The 23,351-nt window shown below is 60.8% G+C and overlaps 4 protein-coding genes across 4 annotated transcripts in view; 1 reads left to right on the top strand and 3 right to left on the bottom strand.

The window, feature by feature from the left end:
* Positions 1-1,090, bottom strand: part of STARD7 (StAR related lipid transfer domain containing 7) — a gene marked incomplete at its 3' end in the record, with an annotated part of 2,812 nt that extends 1,722 nt beyond the window's left edge. The window contains exon 1 of the mRNA XM_042894220.1: positions 678-1,090. Within this exon, the coding sequence (XP_042750154.1) occupies positions 678-1,090 (413 nt within the window). The remainder of the gene's footprint in view (positions 1-677) is intronic.
* Positions 1,091-1,500: 410 nt separating this feature from the next.
* Positions 1,501-5,319, bottom strand: TMEM127 (transmembrane protein 127). Its single transcript, XM_042894221.1, has 3 exons — positions 5,070-5,319; positions 4,086-4,250; positions 1,501-3,288 (listed from the first exon to the last, which is right to left on the bottom strand). The coding sequence occupies exons 1-3, from the start codon at positions 5,317-5,319 to the stop codon at positions 2,981-2,983; spliced, it is 723 nt and encodes a 240-aa protein (XP_042750155.1). The 3' UTR covers positions 1,501-2,980.
* A 106-nt stretch (positions 5,320-5,425) lies between these two features.
* Positions 5,426-7,854, top strand: CIAO1 (cytosolic iron-sulfur assembly component 1). Its single transcript, XM_042894223.1, has 7 exons — positions 5,426-5,595; positions 6,205-6,353; positions 6,426-6,537; positions 6,626-6,714; positions 6,901-7,102; positions 7,208-7,295; positions 7,372-7,854. The coding sequence occupies exons 1-7, from the start codon at positions 5,457-5,459 to the stop codon at positions 7,616-7,618; spliced, it is 1,026 nt and encodes a 341-aa protein (XP_042750157.1). The 5' UTR covers positions 5,426-5,456; the 3' UTR covers positions 7,619-7,854.
* A 446-nt stretch (positions 7,855-8,300) lies between these two features.
* Positions 8,301-22,942, bottom strand: SNRNP200 (small nuclear ribonucleoprotein U5 subunit 200). Its single transcript, XM_042894222.1, has 38 exons — positions 22,833-22,942; positions 22,538-22,674; positions 21,598-21,681; positions 21,219-21,392; positions 19,961-20,098; positions 19,652-19,807; positions 19,234-19,404; positions 18,909-19,102; positions 18,451-18,574; positions 17,916-18,065; positions 17,665-17,775; positions 17,203-17,334; positions 16,711-16,899; positions 16,218-16,415; positions 15,766-15,918; positions 15,581-15,661; positions 15,352-15,435; positions 14,843-14,949; positions 14,576-14,694; positions 14,203-14,357; positions 13,853-14,042; positions 13,482-13,655; positions 12,863-13,023; positions 12,367-12,594; positions 11,935-12,126; positions 11,682-11,860; positions 11,345-11,496; positions 10,989-11,097; positions 10,766-10,874; positions 10,419-10,608; positions 10,165-10,329; positions 9,819-9,940; positions 9,585-9,728; positions 9,323-9,499; positions 9,071-9,231; positions 8,913-8,994; positions 8,699-8,791; positions 8,301-8,611 (listed from the first exon to the last, which is right to left on the bottom strand). The coding sequence occupies exons 1-38, from the start codon at positions 22,837-22,839 to the stop codon at positions 8,468-8,470; spliced, it is 5,436 nt and encodes a 1,811-aa protein (XP_042750156.1). The 5' UTR covers positions 22,840-22,942; the 3' UTR covers positions 8,301-8,467.
* Positions 22,943-23,351: the final 409 nt, after the last annotated feature.

Here is a 23,351-nt window from a genome sequence, read left to right as displayed (position 1 = left end):
CCGCTGATGCCGTAGAGGTTCTGGATTTGGGGGAGATGAAGGCACAGCCCTTCTGGTTGCAGGTGATCCCTGAGGGTTTGGGGATAAGCCAACATCTGTGGGGTGTCCCTGAGGGTTGGGATGTGGGTGAAGCCCCATCGCTTCAAGGGTGGCTATGGGGTTTTGGGGTCACTCCCAGGCACGGGGGATGCCTGCAGGCACAGGAGGTCTGGGGGTGCTGTGAGGGATTTGAGGACCTGGGGCTGTGGGGGGAGCAGCCGAGGGTTTTGGGGGGCAGCTTTAAATGAAGGGGCTGTGGGGAAATGACCTGAAGGTTTGGAGCCCCTCAGCCCAGCACGGGGGGTGGGGATCAGCAAGAAGGGATTTGGGGGAACCCTGTGACGCAGGGCTGCGGGGGAGGCTGGGGGCACCCCTGGATTTTGGGGGCACTCCGAACCGAGGGGGTCAGGAAAGAGCAGCGAGTGCCCCACAGGTGTGGGGGAAACTCGGGGTTTTGGGGTTACCCGGTGCAGCTGCAGGAGGCTCAGGGGACGCGTTCAGGGCAACGGGGCAGGCATGGGGGAACCTGGGGTCACCTGCGAGCGCCCTCAGGGCCCAACGACGGAGGTTGGGGGGGCGGGGGTCCAGGAGACCCCACGCTACGGGGGGGAGGAGGGAAGGGGGGGGGCGGCACTCACCGCTGCAGCTCCTCCTCCTCAATGCGCTGCCCGTCCCAGACGAAGACCCCGGCCAGGGTGGCCATGAGGCGGCCGGCGGCGGCGGCGAGGGCGGGGCGACCGCGGAAAGGCCCCCCCCGCCACCACCACCACTCACCCCACCCCCCGCCGCCGCCTCCTCCTCCTCCTCCTCCTCCCCGCCGCGCCCCCTCCGCTCCGCTGCCGCCGCCGCCGCCGAGCTGCCAGGCCCTCCGCGCCCTCCGCGCCCGCTGCCCGCTCACGCAGCCGCACTGCCGCGCCAGCAGGCCCAGCAGGCCGCGCCGCCCCGCCTCGCCGCCGTTAGGAGAAGCGGATGGAGGCGGCCGGGGGCCCAGGCGGGAGGCCCGGGCGCAACGGGCGAGCAGGCCGAGCAGCGGCCGCCGCGGCTGCAACATGCCGCCACTGTGCGCGGGCCGCGTCGCCCCCCCTTGTGCGTCATCAAGAAGCGACGCGCCGCCGATTGGATGCCGCGGCCTCCGCCACGCCCATTGGGCGAGCTAGCCACCGCCCCGCGCGCTGATTGGGTGAGGAAAGGGGAAGGGCGGGGCTACGAAGAGGCGGGGCTTCGCTCTGTGGCCCCCCCCCCCCAGGGCTGCGGGGATCTGCGGGGCGGGGGGCGGCAGGCAGGGGCGAAATGGGGCCCAGCGTCGATTGCGGTCACTGAGGAGCAGGGCGGTTATAGGGCTGCACACGGCGATGGGGGCGGAGAGGGGGCGCAGAGCTCTGCACCCCAACGGAGGAGCCCGCCCCCCAACCCCCCCCCAACCCCAGCGCTCAGGGAACGACCCGCAGCTCGCACCACACGCTCCGTACACCGGGTTTATTGTCTAGAAAAAGTCAGGGCGCTGGATGGGCGGCGGTGAGCGAGGGGCGGCCCGAAGACCCCCCCCCCCCAATCCCACCCTGACCTCTTAGAGCTACGCGGATTAGTAGCGGTGCAGGACGTCGCCTCGTTCTCCTTTATGTCGGTGCGTTTTTACAGAAATACAACGTTTATGCACAGACTATTTACAGTCCAGCCCTCTCTTGCATATCATCACGGGGTGAGGAGGATTTGGGGAGGGGGCTCTGAACGGGTCTGGGACAACACAGCGGCACCTGGGGCCGCAGCACGGCCCGCGTCGGGGCGGGGGGGCCGCGTGGAATCGACCCCACAGCTCAGTGCTGGCTGCTCCCCGAGCACAGCCCTGCTGACTCCGGGTCACCGACGGCACCGACGCGGCCGCACGTTGCATAGCAGCGCTGCTGCGGCGCAGGAGGAGGGGAGGGGAGCGTCAGGAAGAAGGGGAGCTGCATCCAGCAGCGTTCCTGCCCTAAATCTCCTCCTAGGGCTGAGCTTTCCCAGCAGCGCGGTGCTCGGGGGGCGGCTGCGGGCACGCTTTGCTTTGCTTTGCTCTGCTTTGCTTCCCTTCTTTGTTTCCCGCAGCCCCAAAGCAACGCTCGCCCTGCCGGTCGCTCAGGTTGCTGCAGGGCTGTGGCTGCGTTGCTCGGGGTCGAGCGCCGCCCCGGTGCGTGCGGAGGAACGGGGGCAGCCAACCCAAAGCAGGACAGCAAGCCGCGAAAAGGGAACAAGAAGCCAACGATTCCCATCGGAATGGAATGATCGGGGTGGAGGTGTTGAGATCTTGCATAAAAGCCGCAGCCCATCACGCAGCGTGGACTCAATCCACTCCTCAGAGCTGGCGCCGTACAAAAGTCTCCGTTCATCTCTGTTAAAAACCAAGGAGGTGGGGGGCAGCAGCTCTGCGCCCCTCAACTCCCTGCATCAGCAGAGCCTCGTGAGTTAAAGTGCAAAATGCGCAGGGGAGGCGCCGTGCTCGGCCCCCAGCCGTGCTGCTGTAGGAGGCTTCTCCCACCCGCACGCTTCCTATGGGGGTGGACAAACACGGAGCTGGGGCTGCATTCGTTGGGTGGGAATTCGTCTCCAGCGCAGCACGGCGACCCCATCGTCCGTGGGATCGGGAAGAGCTCAGCCCCAGGGCCGTGTTCTTTCAGTTGGCGGAGGAGAGAAGGGTTAAAATCACGACACAGAGTTCATGAAACAAAGGGAGGCTTCGGATGAAGGAATCCCGTCCTAAAAGCAGTTCTTCCCCTGGCACGGGGGGAACAAAAATCAGGAGAGCCACGAGGTGCCTGGACTGCAAAGCGCTGGGACAGCAGCCCCATCCAAGGAGAGTTTAGGGGGGCAAGGAGCTGCTCTCGTGCCCCAGAGCGAAGCACTGAGGACGGCGTCCCCAATCCAAGTTGTTTCGGGAGGCGGGCGGCCATCCCCGAGCCCTGCAGCATCAGGGGGTGTAAGCTGGAGGCGGCTGGAACTGATTGATCACCTCGTACTCTGCGGGGTAAGGCTCGTTCTCCTCCATCTCAGACAGCAGCTCCAAGGCCTGCTCCTCCTCCTCGGTGGGGTAATGCCGCAGCAGGTTGGCGGCGGTGGCCAGGATGGAGGCTCCCCCAGCTCCGGCCACCAGGTAGAAGCTGACGGCGAAGGTGACGTAGACCTGGGAGCCGTGGTACTTCTTGTGCTGCTGCTGCTGGGCCAGGATCAGCTCCGAGGCCCAGTAACAGAACCCGATGACGGTGGCGCACTGCAGGACTGAGGGCACGGGGAGGGGGGAAAGGAGAGGGGTTGGGTGGGCAGGAAGGAAAGGGGGAGTTAAACTCGTGGTGAAAGCATTGGGGAGGAAACTGCCGCAGCCATGGGCATAAAGCAGAAACATCGTGGGCACCAGGGGGAGGAAATGGAGGCGGGAATGCTCTGCACCTTCTTTTAGAGGAGCCTGAACTGAGGAAATGGAGGTGGGAATGCTCTGCACCTTCTTTTAGAGGAGCCTGAACTCCCTGCTCCCAGTGAGAAACCAGCAGCAGCTTTCTGTGGCTTTGTGGCTCTGCAGCTGCACCGAGGTATGGAGTAAGAATGGGCCAGGGAACGAATCACTGCCTTCTGAGGGGAGGGGGGGAGGAGGAGGGCAGTGAGGTGAGGCTGAGGGGCTCCTGCGGCCAACAAGGAGCAGGGCAGATGCAGCAGCACGGGGCTCACAGCTCCGGTGAGCAGCTCAGCGCTGTGACGTGCTTAATGCTGGATCAGGGACATAAAGCTCCTTCAGCCTCACACGGCTGAGTCACAGCCCACGACCTTCCCCACAAGGGCACAGCTCTGCTCTGCAGGGCCTCTTGGAGGACCCTCACCTCTCCCATCCCAGCCTGAGCTCTGCTTTGGAAGTCAGAGCTGAGCTGCCACGAGGCAGCAACAAAACCCACCGGCCTTCAGGCTTCGAGCAGCAGAGCGAGGGGAAAACTCCGGGTGTAGGAAAGGCAACTAAAGAGGGGGCAGAGATGGAAACGGGGGGCTGAAATATCAGGCAGGGGCTCCTCCACGCAGCGCTGAATTACCTGTGAGGATGTGAGCGAAAGCGTAACGCCGGGTGATCTTCAGGGCCGGGTGCTTGGGCCCAAAGACGTCCAGCAGGAAGGCTGAGAGGCTGCAGATGATGCCAAGGAAGCAGAAGGCGGCGATGACACGAAGCAGCAGAACGGTCTGAGGGTTCATGCAGTAATCTGTGGGAAGAGGGGGAGATGCTGGGAGCCCCAAAGCTTCAGCACTGCTTGCCATACGGGAGCTGCTTTGATCCTTAATGGTCTACAATCGTGGCTAGGAGTGCTGGCAGAGCACAGCCGAATGCTTTCATTGCCCTCCATAAAACACACCTTTGTTACACAGCCCCACCGCATGCCGTGTTTTATGGAGTGCTGCTGCAGCGGAGATTAAAGCTGGATAAACAGCACCGAAACAGCCCAGAAAACAAAACAAGTGGCACAGGTTCCTTCTTTCCCCTTGCTCTAAAGCCTGCCTGACAGCACGGCGGCCTGCCGGCACACAGAGACGGGCTGCAGGGAGGCCCCACGCATGGAGATCGCCTCGGCTCACTGCAGCGCGGTCTGTTTGTGTGCCCACAAGGAAGTGCTCACGGCCACCACCTAAATAAACAGTGTGACAGCCAAAGCCTTTAATTAAGGGCAATTAGCACGGGGACACGGCAATGGGGAGGAATGCTCTTCCTGGGGGGGGTCACCCCGCCTCCCCACGCGCACAAAAAGGGGGATGGGCAGCTCTGGCTGCAGGCGTGCCGGAGGAACGGCAGAGCAGAGGAAAACACGCAGATGGGGGATTTTCTCGTTCTGCCACGAGGCAGGAAGGCAGAACGGCCCCAGAACTCGCCCGGCCGTAACCTGAGCGCCACCAAACGCCAGCGTAACGCCAAGCGGCGCCGCCAGAGCCGCCCGCTCCCAAACCCCGGCTTCACAACGAGCCCCGAGCGCCGCCCGCTCCCAGCGCGGAGCCCGACCGAGCCCAACCCGCCGCCGCTCCGCCCTCACCCCGCAGCAGCTCGGCCCTCACGGCTCCCAGCACGTCGGCCACTCCCAGCTCCTGCCGCCCGCAGGTCCCGCCGTGGATGCGGAGCCAGGCCGGCTCCGCCAGCGCCGTGCACAGCGCCGTGATGGACAGCGCTCCGGGCAGCGCCGAGGCCAGGCTGCGTTCCGGTTGTTTCGGCAGCCCCCCGCCGCCGCCCGCCGTCCCGCGTCGCCGCCGCCCGCCAGGCAGCCCGGGCCCGCCCGGGTTATACATGCTGCCTCCGCGCCCCCCGGCCCGCAGCGCCGGCTCCGCCTCAGGCTGCGGGCTCGCTTCCGCTTCCGGCCTCTCGGCGCGCTTCCGCTTCCGGCGCTCGCGGTGAGGTCAGTAGTTAAGCGACAGAAAGAGAGGCGATGAAGGAGGCGCTGGTGCTGCAGAGCCGCGTGGCCGCGCACCCCGAGGCGCGCTGCTGGTTCTTGGCGTGGAGCCCCGGCGGAGCGCTGCTCGCGTCCTGCGGCGGGGATCGCGCCGTGCGCATCTGGGGCAGAGAGGGTACGGCGGGATTACCGGGACTGCAACGGGGCGGCAGGAAGGGGCGGGGCCATGTGCTGTGGGGGCGGGGCTACGAGGTGAGACTGCAGGAAGGGGCGGGGCGTCAGGGGTAAGGGCGGGGCTAGGAAAGAGTGCAGCCAATAGGAGTGAGTGTGGGGGCGGGGCTAAGAAAGGGCGCAGCCAATGGGGCAGGGGATCAGTGGGGGGGGTGGGGCCAACTGGGGGCGGGGTCACGGGAGCTGCTGTGTGTGGCTGCGGGAAGGGGCGGGGCCACCCGTGTGAGGGCGGGGCTTATATGGGTGTGGCCAATTGGGGGCGGGGCCAATAGGGCGGGGCCACGTCTTGCAGTGTGGCTGTGGGGAGGGGCGGGGCCTCAAGGGCGGGGCTAAGAAGAGACGCAGCCAATGGCAGACAAATGGAGGCGGGGACACATTGAATGGGGGCGGGGCTAAGAGAGGGCGAGGCCAATCGGAGGCGGGGTCAAGAGGGTGGGGTGAGAAGGGGTGGGGCCAGAGGAGCTGTGGGCGGGGCTTTGGGGGGGTGCAAGTTGGTGGGGGAAGGGCGGGGCTCTGATCCGGATCCGCCATCATTCCCTCTCCCCTCGCTCAGGGTCAGGCTGGGCCTGCAGGGCAGTGCTGGCTGATGGCCACCAGCGCACGGTGCGTAGGGTGGCGTGGTCGCCCTGCGGCTCCTATTTGGCCTCTGCCAGCTTTGATGCCACCACCTGCATCTGGAAGCGGTGCGAGGACGGCTTTGAGGTGAGGCCCCGTCCCCCTGCCCCACCAGCTGCCCGCAGCAGAGTCCCGCAGCTCTGTGTGTTGTCCCCACAGTGCGTCACCACGCTGGAAGGCCATGAGAATGAAGTAAAGTCGGTGGCCTGGGCACCCTCAGGGAGCCTGCTGGCCACCTGCAGCCGTGACAAGAGCGTCTGGGTCTGGGAAGGTGAGCGCTGGTGCCGCGTGGGGGAACAGACAGGGCCTGGAGCACAGCGTCCCCATTTCCTCATGGAGAGGGCTGTTCTTCCCCACAGTGGATGAAGAGGAGGAGTACGAGTGCGTCAGCGTCCTCAATTCGCACACTCAGGACGTCAAGCACGTGGTCTGGCACCCCAGCCAGGAGGTGAGAACCAGCCCCAGGGGCAGCAGCACCGCGAGCTGCGAGCGTCCCTCTGTGTGCTGGGAAAGGCTCTGTGGTGGAGGGCTTTGCTCTCAGACACGGGCTTTGAGTGATCCTTTATAGAGCCCTGTGATCACTCTGGAGCCCCTCTGGGTTGGGGGTGGTCTGTGATTCTGATTCCTCTCCCAGCTGTTGGCCTCAGCCAGCTACGACGACACAGTGAAGCTGTACCACGAGGAGGAGGACGACTGGGTGTGCTGCGCCACGTTGGAGGGCCACGAATCCACCGTGTGGAGCGTGGCCTTCGATGGCAGCGGCGAGCGCCTGGCGTCCTGCAGCGACGACAAGACGGTGCGCATCTGGCAGCGCTACAAACCTGGCAACGAGGAAGGTGAGCTCCCCCCTTGCTGTGGCTTTGAACGCTCAGCGCCGTGCACATGAGTGGTTTTCCCCCTCCTGCCCAGCAGCGCGCTCAGCTTCTCCTCCTGTCCTTTAGGGGTGGCGTGCAGCGGCGCCGACCCCACCTGGAAATGCGTCTGCAACCTCTCAGGCTACCACAGCAGGACCATCTACGACGTGTCGTGGTGAGCGTGCAGCAGCAGGGAGCTGCTCCCTCCTCTCTCAGGATTCGGGTGCTATTTCACGCCGTCTCCCCTCCAGGTGCCGCCTCACCGGAGCCTTGGCCACAGCCTGCGGTGATGACGCCATCCGGGTCTTCGAGGAGAGCTCGTCCTCCTCCCCACAGCAGCAGCAGCCCACCTTCAGCCTCACAGCCCATGTGCCCCGGGCGCACTCACAGGACGTCAACTGCGTGGCCTGGAACCCAAAGGAGCCGGGGCTGCTGGCCTCCTGCAGCGACGACGGCGAGATTGCCTTCTGGCAGTACCAGCAGCCTGAAGCGTGCTGAGGGGTTGGGGCGTCGCGGCGTGGCTGTGCTTCTCCTCAAGCCCACTGCTGTTACAGAGAAGGGCATGGGGCTGAGCGACCTGCGCCCGCCGCCCTCTGCTGTTTGGACTCCGGCCTTCTGGCAGGTGAATTTTGTCTGGCCCAAAAGCTGCAGCTCCTCCGCCAGGAGCAGGGGGGGCTTTGAGAGAGGGGAACGCTGCCTCTCCCTGCCGTGCGCTCAATAAATCCCTGCTGTCAGCCCGAAGCCTCCGGGCTCTTCTTTTTTGGGGAGGGCAGAGATGCAACCCCCGGGGCTGGAGGCTGATGGGGGAGGACAGGCCAACAGGGAACAGGTTTGGTGAGGGCCGGACCCAGTGAAGCACAGCCCCAGGGAGCTGCTGCTGTGCCTGCGCTGCTCCCAGAAGCTGCTCCTGGGCTGGCGGCAGCCTCTGCTCCTCCTGCCAAACCCCAGAACCGCCGCTTCTCCCTGCTGACAGCTCACTTTGCCTTAATTAGTTCTGCTAATTAACTTGCAGCAGCAAACCTAAGGGCATAGAAGCACTCAATGAAGCGGGAAGGTGCTGAAATTGAGCCTCACAGCTTTAAGGGAGAAAGCAGAGCGGCTCAGGACTGCTTTGTCAGGAGGAAACAAACCCAAATGCTTTCAGCCCCAAACAAACAGCAGCACAGTGGGCAAAAGAGGGTTGGGGAAAGCTCAGCATTTATTCCAGCTGCTGCAGACACAACTCCATTCTAAAAACACTGTACAACATCCTAGAAAAACAGGAAATACAGAGGGAGGTGAGAAGCACTGCGGTTTGGTCACGGTTTGGTCACAGATCCTCACCGGCGCGGGGCGGCGCAGCCCCCATTAATCAGATTCGCTGTCGCTCTCGGCCTCCTTCACATCCACGCTGAATTTGTACTCCTGGTCGCAGCCCATGTAGGCGTCGCTCATGAAGTACAGCGTGTAGTTGTGCGTCCCTGTGGCCGGGGCCACGAAATCCAGCTTCACCTGGGAGCAGGGGAGGAACGAGGCGTCAGGGCTGCGGGGTCGGGGGGCTCAGTGAACCCAGCGCGGCCCCACGCAGCCCCCGCTCACCTTGGCCTTCTGCTGCAGCGTCAGCCGCTTGATGGAGATGAGGCTGTTGGACTTGGAGTCGCCGATCACCACCCACCAGCCCTCCTCACGTTTCTGCCAGGGGACGAAGAGCAGACGCACAGGCGCAGCGCTGGGGACGGAGCCCATCTCACCCAGGCGGGCCGCCCCCAACGTTCTGCTGCCCTAACAGCCCTCCCCGGCTCCTGGCACTCACCTGGGGGAACAGGGGGGCGATGACGGGGCCGGTGACCTCCTCCTCACGCTCCAGCTGCACCAGCACCACCACGGGGCCTCCGCTGCGTGGACAGAAGCAAAGTCAGGGCGCCGCCGCGGCACCGCAGGGCCTCGCTGTGCTGCCGGCCCCCTCCTCACCTCCGGATGCTTTCCTTCTCCACCACCTCGTAGGACAGCTCGATGTTGGGGTAGCGGTTGCAGAAGCGGGCGACGTCGGCGATCTGCGCATCCGAGAGCTGCAGCAGCGCGTTCCGGTCCTCGTCCTCCATCTCCATGATGTCAAACACGCTCTCCACCCCCTGCAACAGCACGGCTCTCAGCCCCGCGTTGAAGCCGGGTTCCACCCCTCATCCTCCAGCACGGGGCCGGGCGTCGCGTTTTGGGTTTTACCTTGTCAGTGCAGCGCTTGATGTGCTCAGAGGTGAAGTGAGGCAGCTGCTTGAGGTAGGAGTCCTTGGACCACATGGCTTGGGTCACCATCTGTGCCAGCTCCATGGCGGCCAAGGCGGGGCTCAGCCACCCGTTGCTGGACAGGACGTCCACGCACGCCTGGATCAGCCGGATTGCCTGCAGGCGGAGGGCAGGGCTGGGTTGGAAAGCAGCGCTCAGGGATACAGCAGCTGCCCCCCGCCCCTCTGCCGCCCCGCTGCACCTTGCTGAGGATCTCCTCCGTGTCCGACTGCAGCTCGGCGCTCAGCTGCATGCGCGATAGGTGAGCCTGCAGCAGGAGGTTGGTCTTGACGTGGGGGTCGTTGAATTTGGGGTTGGTCAGCTTGTGGGGGACCTTCTGGGCCAGCTGTGGGGAGAAACGAGAGAGCAGTCAGAGCTCAGGCCTCATGGAGCAGGAAACAAAGGCAGGCCCTGCAGCGCCGCAGCTCCAGCTCACCTGGCGCAGCAGGTTGTCCTCGTGGTGCCGGATGGGGATGTTCTCATACTCAGCAGCGTTGGAGATGATTTCAATCAGCCCTCGCACTTTGGTTTTGGCATTGAGGGACATGCTGAAGAGCTCTGAAGGGCAGAAAGGGAAAAGGGGTCGGGAAAAAGCGAGCAGCGTTAAGCTGGGCAGCGTAAGGGACGCCTTCAGGCAGAGAACACACAGCCTCATGCTGAACGGGGGGGGATTCACGCACACAGCGCCTGCCCTCCTTCACCCACATCATCCAGAGAGGACGGAGAGCAGGAGGAGCAGCAGGAGGAGCAGCAGCAGGCGCTGCCTCCCGCGTTTCCCTCACCAATCGTGGTGTAGTTGATGTAATAATAGGCTGCAATCATCCCCAGGTTGAGGGGAGCCACGTCCATCTCGTCCTCGATGCTGATGCACTTGGACTGCTCCAGGTCACTGAGGGTCTGCTCCACCAGCTCCGAGAGGTGGTCAGAGAGGTGCCTGTGGGACACACCTGTGGGCACAGCAGCGCGGCTCAGGAACGCCCCGGGATGGAGAGAAGCTGCCCCAGCGAAGGCCTCCACTGCAGAGCCCTCTGCTCACCCTGCAGGTTGTAGTAGTTGGGATTCTGCGTCATCCTGCGGTACAGGAACGTCCAAGTCAGGTAATCCACTGCATCCTGCTTGTTTTCAATGGTCTTGGTGACAATCTCGGCGTTGAAGTGATCGTGCATGCAGTGGTCCAGGTGGGATTCCACTGGCAGGGGCTCGTAAAGGAACTTCTTGAAGAAATCCTACGGCAGAGCAGAGGTAGAAGGGCAGGGGATGAATAAAGCCAGCACCTCTGGTATCGCAGAGCCCAAATCGGATTGCATCGAGCTTGCCAAGGAGAAATCCACATCCCAGATGGGATATCTGCAGGCCAGGAACGGCGCCCTGCCCCTCACACACCTTCTTGGATCCCTGGCACATGATGACGCAGCGGCCCTCGTCGTCCTGCAGCGGGCGGTTGGCGTGGCCCACCATCTGCAGCACGTCGTAGATGGGGTAATCCACGTACCTGGGGCACGGAGAGGAAGGCTTTAATGGAGAGGGGCTCTGTGAAAAGCTCTCCAGGCTTTCAGCCACCGCCTGGGCAGCGCTGGAGGACTTTGGGATTCGGGTCACAACTCACGCGTGGATCTTGCCGTTGTAGTACTGCGTGTCCATGATGATCACCAGGTGAGCTGCAATGTTCATACCCCAGCAGAGGCTGCGGGAGGCAACCATCACCTGCACTGCACCTGGAAGGCATGGAGAGAGCGGTCAGCCCAGGAGCAGAACGCATCCCGGGGCACAGAGAGACCCAGAGGTTGGACATTTGGGCAGATGGACCCAAGGCACGAAGAGGAGAGATGAAGTTGAGGATCTCTTAGGGATTTTAGGACCGGGGAGACACAGGCAAGCTGACATTCCCAGCCCAGAAGACCCAAAGCACAGCCAGGTGTGCTGAGGAGGTTCAATGGGGGGTGTCCCCAGCCCAGGCCTCACCAGAGCTGAAAAGCTGCTCCACCACCCGCCGCTCCATGGCCGTCAGCCCCTCGTGCAGATAGCCCACACCGTTCACCAGCGTCTCCTTCAGGGTGTTGTCATTCAGTTTGTCCAGGTAGGGCACCAGGTCCTTCTCTGCACAGTGCAGGAACCTGCAAGGAACACGGGGGGTAAAGGGAGCCCAGCCAGGCCCACCAGCCCGTCCCCCCCTGGGACAGCTGAGGCCAAGCAACGCGAGCTCTCCCTCGTCACACGCAGCCCAGGCTCCCCGCCTCGCTCAGAGGAGCAAAAGCCAGGCATGGGATGCCACGTGGCCGCAGCACCTTTGCACCTTTACCTGTGTCTCTGCACGTCTGAGGCACACGTGGTGAGGATGTTGATGGCCGTGAGCCGCGTCTGCTTGCGGGACGGCACGAAGACGATGATGGGCTTTTTGGGAGAGTGCTTCATGATGGCGTGGTAAACCGGCTTGGCCATGGAGAGCAGGCGGGTCTGCGTGTGGCTGATGTTGAAACCCTGCAGGAAAGAGAAGCGGTTGGAAAAGGGGCAGAAAGGAAAAGGGGGAACGGCAGCGACTGCCCAAAGCCCACCTGGATGTGCAGCTCCAAGGGCACGGGGCGGACGTTGGGGTGGAAGTTGAAGGTGGAGGTGGCGCTGCAGCCCAGCCAGTGCGCCACGTCCTTGGCGTTGGACAGGGATGAGCTGAGGGCCACGATGCGGATGGGCCGCTCGATCTGCGAGGAGATGTAGCGCATCCGGGAGCAGATGACCTCCAGCACGGGCTGAGGAGGGGGGACAGGGCAGGTTGGAGCAGGGAGGGTCGGAGCAGAGGGGGGGGAAGCCCTGCAGAGCCCATCCACCGCTCCTGAGCTTCCCAACGCCCTCCTGCCCCAGCCCATCCCACAGCACAGGGGCAGAAGCTGAGCGCCCACCCCACAGCCGCTCCGCTCCCAGCTCTCAGACCAACAGGGTGATGAGGATCAGCATCGCCCCACCGCGCCGGGCCACCCCCCATCCCGTACCCCATTCTCGCCCCCGATGAGGTGCACTTCATCCACGATGAAGAGGTTGACGTTCTGGACGTTCTTGCGCTGCTTCCAGCGCCGGGACAGGATGTCCCACTTCTCAGGGGTGCTGATGATGATGTTCCCTTTGCCCAGCAGCTTCAGGTCAGTGCTGGTCTCCCCCGTCAGCAAAACCACCTTTTTATTGAGACGCTCCTGGAACTTTTCGTACCAGTCCATGAAGACCTGAGGAAAAAAGCAAGGGGTGCCCTGTCAGCTTCCCGTTCCAATCAGTCCTGCCATAGCCCTGGAGATGCACAAAATGCACACACAGCCCAACAGCAGCGGGCCGGAGGTACGGCGGTGTCTCTTTGCTCCCTCAGAGACATCAGGAAAGCCGTTGATCAAAGGATTCAAACCATTCTGAGAGCTGCGCCAGCACAGAACGGATGGGGAACGTGAAACGGGGGGAGGACAAAGGAAAGCGAAGCTGGAGCAAAGCTCCAGGGCTTACCTGCTCTGCCAGGGCCTCCATGGGGGTGATGTACACACAGCGTCCCTCCGAGTTCTGGAGCAACATCCTGAGGATGGCAAACTCAGCACAAATGGTCTTCCCGCTTCCCGTGGGGGCGCCCACAAACACGTTGTCGTCGCTGTTATAGACGGTGTTAAACACTGGGACAGACCAAGAAAGAAGGGACTTACATCACCCAAAGGTCGAGAGAATGCACCCTGCGCCCGGCTCACATGGGGAGATGCAGAAAAAGAAGTCTGAGAGTTGTAGGATCAGAGCACAGCCCAGCTGTGAGCTCCCTGCTGTGGCCATGCCCAGGAGGATGAATGCAGGCACAGCAGCTTTGGGTCGCCCTCAACCCCATCCCTACGAGCAGCACAGATGAAGTTTGGACCACAAGCAGCAGAGGCACAGCTTCCAAGAGCAAACCTCAGGCTGCCTGGTGTGCAAAGGAACACAAAGATGCTCTGGCCCATAGAAGACTTAGAGGCAGCAAATCTCTGTGGCTAAGGGAGGTTTGCTGTTTGCTGCAAGAATTCCTCATGTCTGAGCCCCAAAGGACGGGAACCAGGACCCGGGGAGAAGCAGTTTGGAGGAGGCAAGCAGTGCTGGTACCCACCCTGAGTCTGGATAGGGTTGAAGAAAGGGAACTTGTCCTGGTAGAGGCTCTCGAAGGCGCTGTTCCTCAGAGCAGACACGGGCAGCGGCTGCAGGTCCAGCAGCTCCGTGGGAGGGGGGTACTTCTCAGGGAGGATCAGGTGGCGGAAGGAAACGGGCAGCTGGGTCTCACAGGCTGTCAGGCACACAAAGCATTCGTCGCTCACAGAACGCTCCGATGCTTTCATTTCCTGAGCTGCTCACCTCAGGGAAACCCAGCCTGGAAGTCAGCAGGATGGCAGCAGCCCTTCCTCCAGCACAGCCCCAAATCTGATGCATCTCCACCCTCCCCCTCCCACAAGACCCCAGGGGGGCAGGCAGGGTGGGACGTACAGAGCCAGCGGTCAGACACCACCCGGATGAAGTACTGAGGGGGCAGGGGCTCGAAGACGGGCACGAAGAAGGTGACGAGGTGCTCGTCCTGCGCGTATTTGGCCTTCAGCAGGAAGTACTCGTGGTGCAGGATCACCTCGCTGTCCACGTCCTCCACCAGGATCCAGAAGGCTTCAGACGAGCCGTGCACCTGAGCAAGAGGAACCATCAGCACCCTGCTCCAGGAACTGCAGCTCTGCACAGCAAGCCTGCCCCAGAAGCACCACCCCAGCGTGGCATCCATCAGCCTGGCTGCATTTCATTTCCCTGCCCCCCTTATCGAGGGCAGCTCCTCTCGGAGCACAGCTCACCTTCTCATCCCACTGGAAGTCGGGGGCAATCGTGAGCTCCACTTTCAGGGTAGAGCGGGTAATGGGCTGCAAGTGGACAGAGAGCTCCAGCTTTGGGAACAGATGGACGTATTTGTGGATCGTTTTGCCCATCTTGGGCATGCGGATCAGTTCTCCTGCGAGAGAAAGGCACTGCCATCAGGACTGCAGGGTGAACAACAGCTCTGGGACTTCACCCAGAGCAACGTCTGCAACATGAGCACAGCTGGAAAGGGAGAAGTGCTACGGGAAAGCCTCAGCCTTCCCCAGGCTGCACCACGAAGCTCTGCCTCTTCAGCCAGGAACAGGCAGCCCAACCTCAGCACTTCAAGGCTCCCAGCCCACGTCTCAGTACCTATTTCATTGTGGTTCAGGTCATAGAGCCTCTCAAACGGGAAATTCTTCTTCTCAATCTTCTTCACCACTTCCTCGGGCAGCTTCTTGAACTGGCGCAGAGGGCACATCGACTGCCACCTGCAGGAACCAGGGCCGGGTGAGGCGGCACCGAAACGCAGCTGCAGCCCTCGCTGGGTTCCCCGCGCTGCCCAAGGCCGGCCCACAGCCCAGCACCCCTGTAAGCCTCTGCTAAAGCAGGGAACAGCCCGGAGGTGCTGTCACTCACATCCGTTTGTCGATCATCTTGCAGAGGTTGAGGGTCTTATCGGTGAGCTGAGCCCAGCCGCGGTTCAGGACGATCTCGAAGATGGCACGCATCAGCCGCCCTGCAGACTGGGGCAGCACTCGGAGCTCAGCTGGGATCCAACACCTCCCCCTTCCCACCCCCCGTCCTCTGCTTTGAGCTCACGTTCTTCACCCCCAGACGCTCCCAGGAGGAGCGAAATGACTCAACTCCCAGCTTTGGGAGCTCGGCATTTATGGCACAACAGTCTTGCAGTCCCTAAATCATCTTCTCAGGATTCTGATTAAAAACTCAAGACTCTGATTTTTCTCCTGATGGGAGCTGGCCCTCCTTAACACTCGCAGCTGTAGTTATTTTCCAAGCCATTTCAAACACCAACTCCATCCCTGGGTTGCAGATTGCCGTCCCTCCCACCAGCAGGGAGACCGAGACACCGATCTGCAGGCACCAGGGAGGAGATGGAGAGGTGCTGGCTGCGCTCCCTCACCCACCTGGGTAACGTACACCATGTCTGCCATGAGAGCAAAGCCTTCCAGCTTCAGCTGGGAGATGAAGGCCTGGAGGAGCACGTTGATCTGGGGAAGCAGAGCAGAGGGCTCTCAGCTCACTGTGAGCAGCAGAAAGCTCTCCAGAGCTGCAGGCCCACATGGCAGCTCTTGCAGGGACGGCCGCTCTCCCAAGGCGGGCAAGGAGACCCCAGCAGGGGCAGACAGGGCTCACCTTGGCACTGGGCTCCTCTATGCTTTCCTTCACGGGGATTGGGACTCGCTCCAGCAACTTCTGAAGCTCAAGCTTCTCCTCCTGAGGAAATCCAATGGAGAAGTGATGGAACAGCCCCACACAGGACAAAGATCTGCACCAACCCCCACGGCAGCAGGGCTGCATCTCCCAGGACGGCTCCATACCTCCCTCACTGTGATGTTTCTGAACTCTGAGGACAGCGAGAAGACCCGAAACAGCTCAATCTCACTCAGGGTGGGTTTCAGGAGCTGGTTGTATGTTTGCATTGTCTCATTGGTGATGTAGTAGTGGCTGGCAATGCGGCCCAGCTCTGTCACCTGCAGCAAAGACAGCAGCCATAGCGAAGCAGCAGAACGACACGCGACCGCTCGTGGCACAGGGAGAAGGAAGAAGGCCACAGCTGGGGTAACAGCAGCAGACAAGCTGCAGGTAATCCCTCAGGCCTCAAATCCCCCAAGGAAAGCTGCTCTGCCCAGCACACAGCTCCACACCTCACACCTTCTCCTCCTCAGCACTGCCTGGGATTTGCATTCAATCGCTCACATCACACCTTTCTCTCAAGCACAGGACACTCTCGCCCAGCTCTGCTTGGCCACAGCCCCTCTCCCCTCCTCACCTGGAAGTTCCCTGTCTTCTTGTCGTACTTCACCAGGTTGTTCTTGTCCAACATCAGCGCTGCGGTGTGAACCAGATCCAAGCGGCGCTGGTCCAGCAGCGGATCCCCCTTCAAATCGTCGTGGGAAATCCCATAGAGAGTGGGGGAACGCAGCATCCGGATGTACAGGTAGGTATAGCCAAGCCAGTTCACTGCATCCTGAGGAGAGCAGCACACATCAGAGCCCACAGCCCAACCAGGCAGAGCTGATGCGTCGCTGCACAGCTCCCACCATCCCCAGCAGCTCTCTGGGTGCACAGCAACACACAGAGCAACCTAAGGCTCACCCTGCCCCACTTTGTGGCCCACACAAAGCAACCTAAGGCTCACCCTGCCCCACTTTGTGGCCCACACAAAGCAACCTAAGGCTCACCCTGCCCCACTTTGTGGCCCACACAAAGCAAACTAAGGCTCACCCTGCCCCACTCTGTGGCCCACACAAACTAAGGCTCACCTTTGCGTTCTGGACGTTGCCCAGCACAGTTTCTGCATTCAGCATGTCTGGCAGCTTCGACACCATCTGACTTTCGATGGGGAGCTGCTGGTTGAGCAGGGACAGGTAATACTGCAGCTCGCCGTGGGATGTGATGAGGATCCCCTCACCTTTGGTGTCGTACTGAGGCCTCCCAGCACGCCCCAGCATCTGAGGGATGAGAAAGTGAGGTCAGCAGAAAGAACAGCTTTCAGCTTGGCAAAATCTCCTTGCTGTGTCTCGGGGCTTCGCTGCCAGTCTGCTGCCACAGGAGGCACAAAAATACCTCCGATGTGCCTGGGCAACATAATGGGAATCGTTTGTCTGCTGTCCTACGGATCCCATCCTGCTGTGCCCTGACAGCAGCACAGCTCCCAGCACAGCTGAGGCAGCCTGACAGCACAGAGCAGAGAGCTGCTCTGCTAAGGAAGCCTGAAAGCAGCCGCAGCAGCACGGCTGTTGGCAAAACTTCACCTGCAGGATGTCCAAAGCCCCCAGCTCAGTCCAGCGCCCCTTCTCAGGGCTGTACACCTGCGTGCCCTTGATGATAACAGTGTGGGCAGGGAGGTTCACACCCCAGGCCAGCGTTGCTGTAGACACCAAAACCTGCAGGAGCAAAAACGGGGATCAGCAAAGCCACGTAGGAACCCCTTCCTAAGGTCAAAAGGATCCAAAAGGTTCCTGATGGGCACAAAAGGGACAAGGGCTGGAAACACTGACTGCCTTGACAGCTCAGAAGAGGAAGGGGGGCTAAACAGCAAGATCTGGGACCCAGATTGACCAGCTCCCTGCACGACCCTGGGAAGATCCTCTGCCTTCCAGGTGTAATGCAGACACTCAAAGGAGAGGGCAGTGGCTGGAAGTCTCAGCCCATGCTGAACAAGGCGATCCAAACGTTCCTTGTGTGAAATCTTCCCCCTGGGAAGCACAGCTCACCTGGATGTGTTTGTCAGCAAACAGATCCTCCACCAACGTCCGGTCCACTCGTGTCATCCCAGCATGGTGAATGGCAAAGCCGTAGGGCAGGAGGTCCTTCAGCTCCAGGTTCTGCAGCACAAACACAACCAGCTGAAGGCTTTCGGGCAGAACAGGAGCCACCGAAGGCAGCGCAGATCCTAAAGGAGGGCTGCAAACCCGCGCTGGGAGCAGCAGCACTGTTTTTCCTACAGCCCCAGCTGTGTGATTACCTTGCACTGCTCAGCTTCCGTCCTCAGCACCTCGGTGGAGGCTGAGCCCTCTCTCAGGAAGAGGCCCAGGGTGTCCTTCTCCAGACACATGTCCCTGATGGCCCGCGCTGTCTTGCCAGTCTCCTTCCTGGAGTGAACGAACACCAGCACCTGTCAAACAAGGTGGCACTGTTGTCAAGGGGGAAAACAGCACGGCTGTAGCTGGTAAAGGCCCCCAACCCAACCTGCTGCTCAAGCTGAGGGTGGGAAGGTTTAAATGAAACCCCTGATAGCAATCCGTGCTGTGCAGCTAAAACATAGCCAAGAGCTCATGAACTAACAGGGCAGCATCACCAAAACCCCCTCCTCTTAGAGATGGGCAGCTCATGCATCCATCACACAGGGAGGACAAAGAACAGCAGTTTGTGTTCCTTCCTCCCTCAGCTGTCACCAAGTTCGTAAATCTACCTCCTCCCTGCAGCAACCACAACCTGAAAGCCTCAGCAGCAACAAAACAGAGCAAGGAGGGTGTGACAACAAGGCAGAAGTACCAGACCTGGTTCTTCCCAGCGTGCTCCATAATCTTCTCATAAACGATCTCATTCATTATCTGGAAGCGTTTGATTGCTTTCTTCTCTGTGATGCCCACGTAGGTCTGCTCCAGGGGCACCGGTCGGAAGCTGGAAGGAAAACAAGGCCACCAGTGAGCAGAAAGGAGGGATGCTGACACAAAGGGCCAGAGGCAGTTTGTCAGCCACACCACTTCCTCTAAACACAGCCTGGATTTCGCGTTGCTAAGCTCAGCACACTTCCCTTGTGCCTCAGCTCACTGAGAAACATCAGCTTAAATACCAAGGGAAGGGGCAGGATCACTGTTCCTGCTAAGCAAAACACAGGGGGCAAAAATGGTGTTGCACCAACGACTGCAACCTCACGTGGCTTCCACCAGGCAGGACCACAAAAGCTGCCTCCTCAGCAGGCTGCCCCACAGTCAAAGACCTCCCCCAGCTTTACCTGTTATCAAAATAGAACAGGCCCTTGGCAGGGTCCACTCGGAGGAACGTCGCCACGTCCTCGTAGTTGGGGAGGGTGGCACTCAAGCCAACAAGCCTGACATCCTCCTGGGTCATCTCAATGTTACGGATGGCTCTGGCAACCAAAGATTCCAGCACAGGCCCTCTGTCGTCGTGCAGGAGATGTATCTCATCCTAAAGAGGAGCAACAAGGGCAGTTTGGCCCCCAGCTCAGCCTTTCCTTCCCAGCAGCCCTGCTCGCTCACAGCCCAATTCTCCCTCCACCCTCGGCAGCCAAAGTCGCACCCGGCTGCGGCGCTGCTCACCAGGATGACCAGCCGCACCAGCTGGGTGTACGTGCGCTCCCCCCCCTTGCGGGTGATGATGTCCCACTTCTCCGGGGTGCAGACGATGATCTGGGTGGCACTGATTTCCTCCTTGCACAGCTGGTGATCCCCCGTCAGCTCTGCCACGTTGATGCCGTAGGTTGCCAGGCGCTGGGAGGAAACCCGCAGGTGAGGGTGGATAAAGATGCCCCCCCAGGACAGCAGGGTGCCACAGCTCACACCCACACCAACAGCCTCACAGCCCACGGAACCCACAGCAGAGGTCAAAGGCACGATCCAAACCGATTCTCTCCCAGCAAGCTCCTGCCAGACACGACACCCTCCTGCAACCACAACCTCTGCAACAACCAAGCTCATCCTCCCCGGCCTGCAGGAGCAGCCCCAATCCTCTGCTCACCTTTCCAAAGCTGCCCACCATCTCCTGCACCAAAGACCTCATGGGTGCGATGTAGATGATCTTGAACTCGTCCACGTTGATGGTGCCATCCATGTTGATGTGCTTCCCTATTTCTCTCAGCATGCACATCAGCGCCACGTTCGTCTTCCCGGCGCCCTACGACGCGAGCAGAACCAACCACGTCAGCCTCACCATCACCTCCCCAGGCTGGGGGCGTTCCTACAGCACTCAGCTTCGGCACATCGCCCTCACAGAGGTGACAACCAGCTCTCCTGCCATCGCAGGGGACCCCAGCGCCAGGCTGCTCACCGTGGGAGCACACAGCAGCAGATTCTCATCCGACTCCAAGGCAGCGCGGTAGAGTTTGCTCTGGATGCGGTTCAGTGTTTTAAACCCTTCAAATCCAGCCTGGGCGTATTTGGGCAGCTTTTCCACTGAAACCAATTGCTGAAAAGGGAAAAAAAAAGCACCTAACTCAACGCCTCTGTTTCAGCATCTCCCAGGCTGCAGGGCATGTGAGACCTCAGCAGGGTCACGTTGCCACCAGACGGCCAAAAGAGACGAAGCCCCGTGCCCAGAGATCGTGGTCCCTGGTAGGGAGAGATCAAACGAGGCCGACCACCAGCACACCATCACAAAAATGCCAACCTCCACCGTGTTCTCACAGTGCAACAGATCGACCCACATTTCCCCTGCCCAGCACTGATCAAAAGAGGCAATTTGTCACAGCCTCGTCTCTGGCTCAGCAGCAGTGAAGATTGAGCACAACAGCAGAGCTGAGGCAGCCAAATGGGGCACAGAGCCCCGAGGCAGACGCTCCAGCACAGGACACACACTCCATAACGAGGAACTGCTTCCAGCCACCAGCAATTTCTCCAAGAAGCCGGACTCAGCCTGCTGAGTGTCAGAATGACAGAACGGCCAGGGCTGGAGGGACCTCGAGGATCGCGAAGCTGCAACCCCCAGCCGCACGCAGGGCCACCAACCTCCACATCCAACAGCAGCCCAGGCTGCCCAGGGCCCCATCCAACCTGGCCTCCAACACCTCCAGGGATGGACGGGGCATCACAGCCTCTCTGGCAGCTGTTCAGCCCCTCCCCGCTCTCACAGCACACAACTTCCCCCTGACATCCAACCTCCAGCTGCCCTCCCTCCATTCAAACCGTTTCCCCTCGTCCTGCTGCCATCTCCCCTTGCACAGAGCTGATTCCCCTCCTGCCTGCAGGCTCCCTTCAGGCACTGCAGGCTGCACTGAGGTCACCCCGCAGCCTTCTTTTCTCCATGCTGAACAAGCCCAGCTCCCTCAGCCTGTCTTCGTGGTGGAGGTGCTGCAGCCCCTGCTCATCTCTGCGGCTCCTCTGCACCCTCTCCAGCAGCTCCCTGTCCTTCCTGTCCTGGGGGCTCCAGCCCTGGACGCAGTGCTGCAGATGGGGCCTCAGAGAGCAGAGCAGAGGGGGACGATCGCCTCCCTGTCCCTGCTGCCACCCTTCTTCTGATGCAAAGAAACATCTGACACGTTCAGAGCAGCCCAACAAAGCCTGTGCCTAACAGGCAGCAGGTCACCCACCTCCTCAGAGCCAAAAGGCTTTGGTTTCAGGGCAGGCACGTGCACCTCCTCGTAGCCCTTGCGCTGCCTTCGGAAGGAGCCATCGGGCAGCTGGCATCGTTTGTTGGCCATGAAATGACTGCCCTGAGCAAACACCAGGTCCTCCAAATCCAGCACCTGCCGGGGAGCCAACGCCTGCAAACAGCATGGGGAGAGTGAGAGGAAGAAAAACACAACGCTCCCCTGGCACTTTGATCCCGGGACTGAAGGAAAAGGAGCTGGATCCAACTGCTGAGTGCCTCTTTAACACATCAGAGGCTTACCTGCTTACCTTCCTGCCCCCCCCGCCTCCAAAAAGCCCTTTTTGCACTTGGGAACAGGCAGCTTTGAAGAGCCTCACCTCTCCTCCTTGGTCCAGATCCATGGTCTCCAAGTCAGTGTCCATCCTGGACTGCCGAACGCGTTCCCGGCGAGAGCGCTCCTCCTGCGCCAGGACACAAAGCACCCAGCCCTCCTCAGCACTGCGTCAGTGCAGGAGCTGCTCAGCCTCTTCCACAGCCTGCCCAGCTCTCCTGCCATGCTGACCCAGCCACAGCCAAGCACAGCAATGCCCTCAAGCACAGGCATTTGTGTAACCACAGCCAGTCATTTCTGAGAGCCCCCAGGGCCAGGACAGGAGATGCCTTCCAGGAGACAACAGGAAAAGAAGGGAGCGAAAACACAAACCCTGCAAGAGCCCAGCCCATAATATGCCAACACTGCTCCTCAAACATGGAGACGCAGCACCGGCCCTTCACATCGCTGCAGCCCACGCTGGGGTGTTGTTTTGGTTCGTTTCCTAACGTTACACCAAAGCAGCACTGTGATCTTACTGCTAGATACGAAACAAAACCCCAAATCACTCCTGGAGCCACAGCTCTCCAAAGGCCAAGCAGAGCTAAAGCAGCACACTGGTGAGACTACGGAGCACTGCTGGGCTGCCTGGCCTCGAGGTCACATCCAGACCTTGGTAACCGGGAGTGGAGCAGGGGTTACGGCTGTGCTTTACGGGCTGAAGGAAGCTGAGAGCTCAAACAATATTACAACCCAGCCAGCTCTAATTGAAACCCTGAAATTTGCACACGTCGGCATTTTTTGGTGGCGAAGCAGAAGTTCAGACAGCTTAACAGCAGCGGGTGATGAACACGGCGCCCTCCCAGCGCTCGGCTCAGCTGCGTTTCCCACGTTTTCAAGATCCCCACTGAGTCAGCAGCTTCCTCTCCCCCCAGCAGCACACGTGGCTGAAGGCCGGCAGCTCTGACAGCAGGAGGACCCTGTGGTTTCTCCCCCTGCGGCCTTACCCGGATCAGATCCTCCTTCTCTGTCTCGTGCAGCTGGTACAAGAACTTGGACAGCTCAGGATCTGCTTCCATCTTCCCCATGATCCTTTCTTTTTCGGCTTCGCTTTGGGCGCTGGCCAGCAAAGTGCAGTACAGGACTGATGGAAGAGAGTGAAGAGATGGCAGGAGGCCGCGAGGACCAAAGGAGGGGGCAAACATCAAAGCCCCCACCTTCACAGGGGGGCACTGATGGCAATAAGAAAAGCCTCAGGGAGCCCCCGAGAACAGAGGCAAGGTCAGAGGGAACCCCGCTCACTCATCATCCGGTGCTGCCGCAGCACTTTGATGAAGTCGAATGTGTTGAAGCCCAGGAGCAGAACAAGCTGGTTTTCACACTCCCGGTCATCACTTGCAGTCTGGGATGAAGAGACACGAGAAACAAGGAGTTATTTCTGCACAACAACCCCTGCTTTGCTCAGGCCACGTGAAACAAGAACTGAAGTAACCAGAACAGCTCCAGGCTGGAATAAGGGCCTGATTTGGGCTGCAGACACAAACCCCGTCCTCTGCGATTCCCCTTCCTCCCCAGCATTTGTAAGGAAACACAGCTGGCTGGCACTGATCTCCCAACAGAAAAAACCACCCCCTTCCCTTGGAAGAGCATTTCTCTGTATTGAGACCACCTCTGAGCTTCCCTGCACGCACAGACACCGACGGTCTCATTCAGTCACGTAATTTGAAAGAACACAGAGGTGTCGAGGTGACATCTGCCCTGCCAGCAGCTGCCCTAATGCTGCTCCAGCCCTGCTCTGACGCCGCTCCAGCCCTGCTCTGA

The sequence above is a fragment of the Lagopus leucura genome, unplaced genomic scaffold (assembly GCF_019238085.1).
Source record: "Lagopus leucura isolate 7727_CA_CO unplaced genomic scaffold, USGS_WTPT01 35234-0_obj-0_obj, whole genome shotgun sequence".
NCBI lineage: Eukaryota > Metazoa > Chordata > Aves > Galliformes > Phasianidae > Lagopus > Lagopus leucura.
Note: the sequence above shows the minus strand (reverse complement) of the source record. Positions and strands in the feature narration are given on the sequence as shown.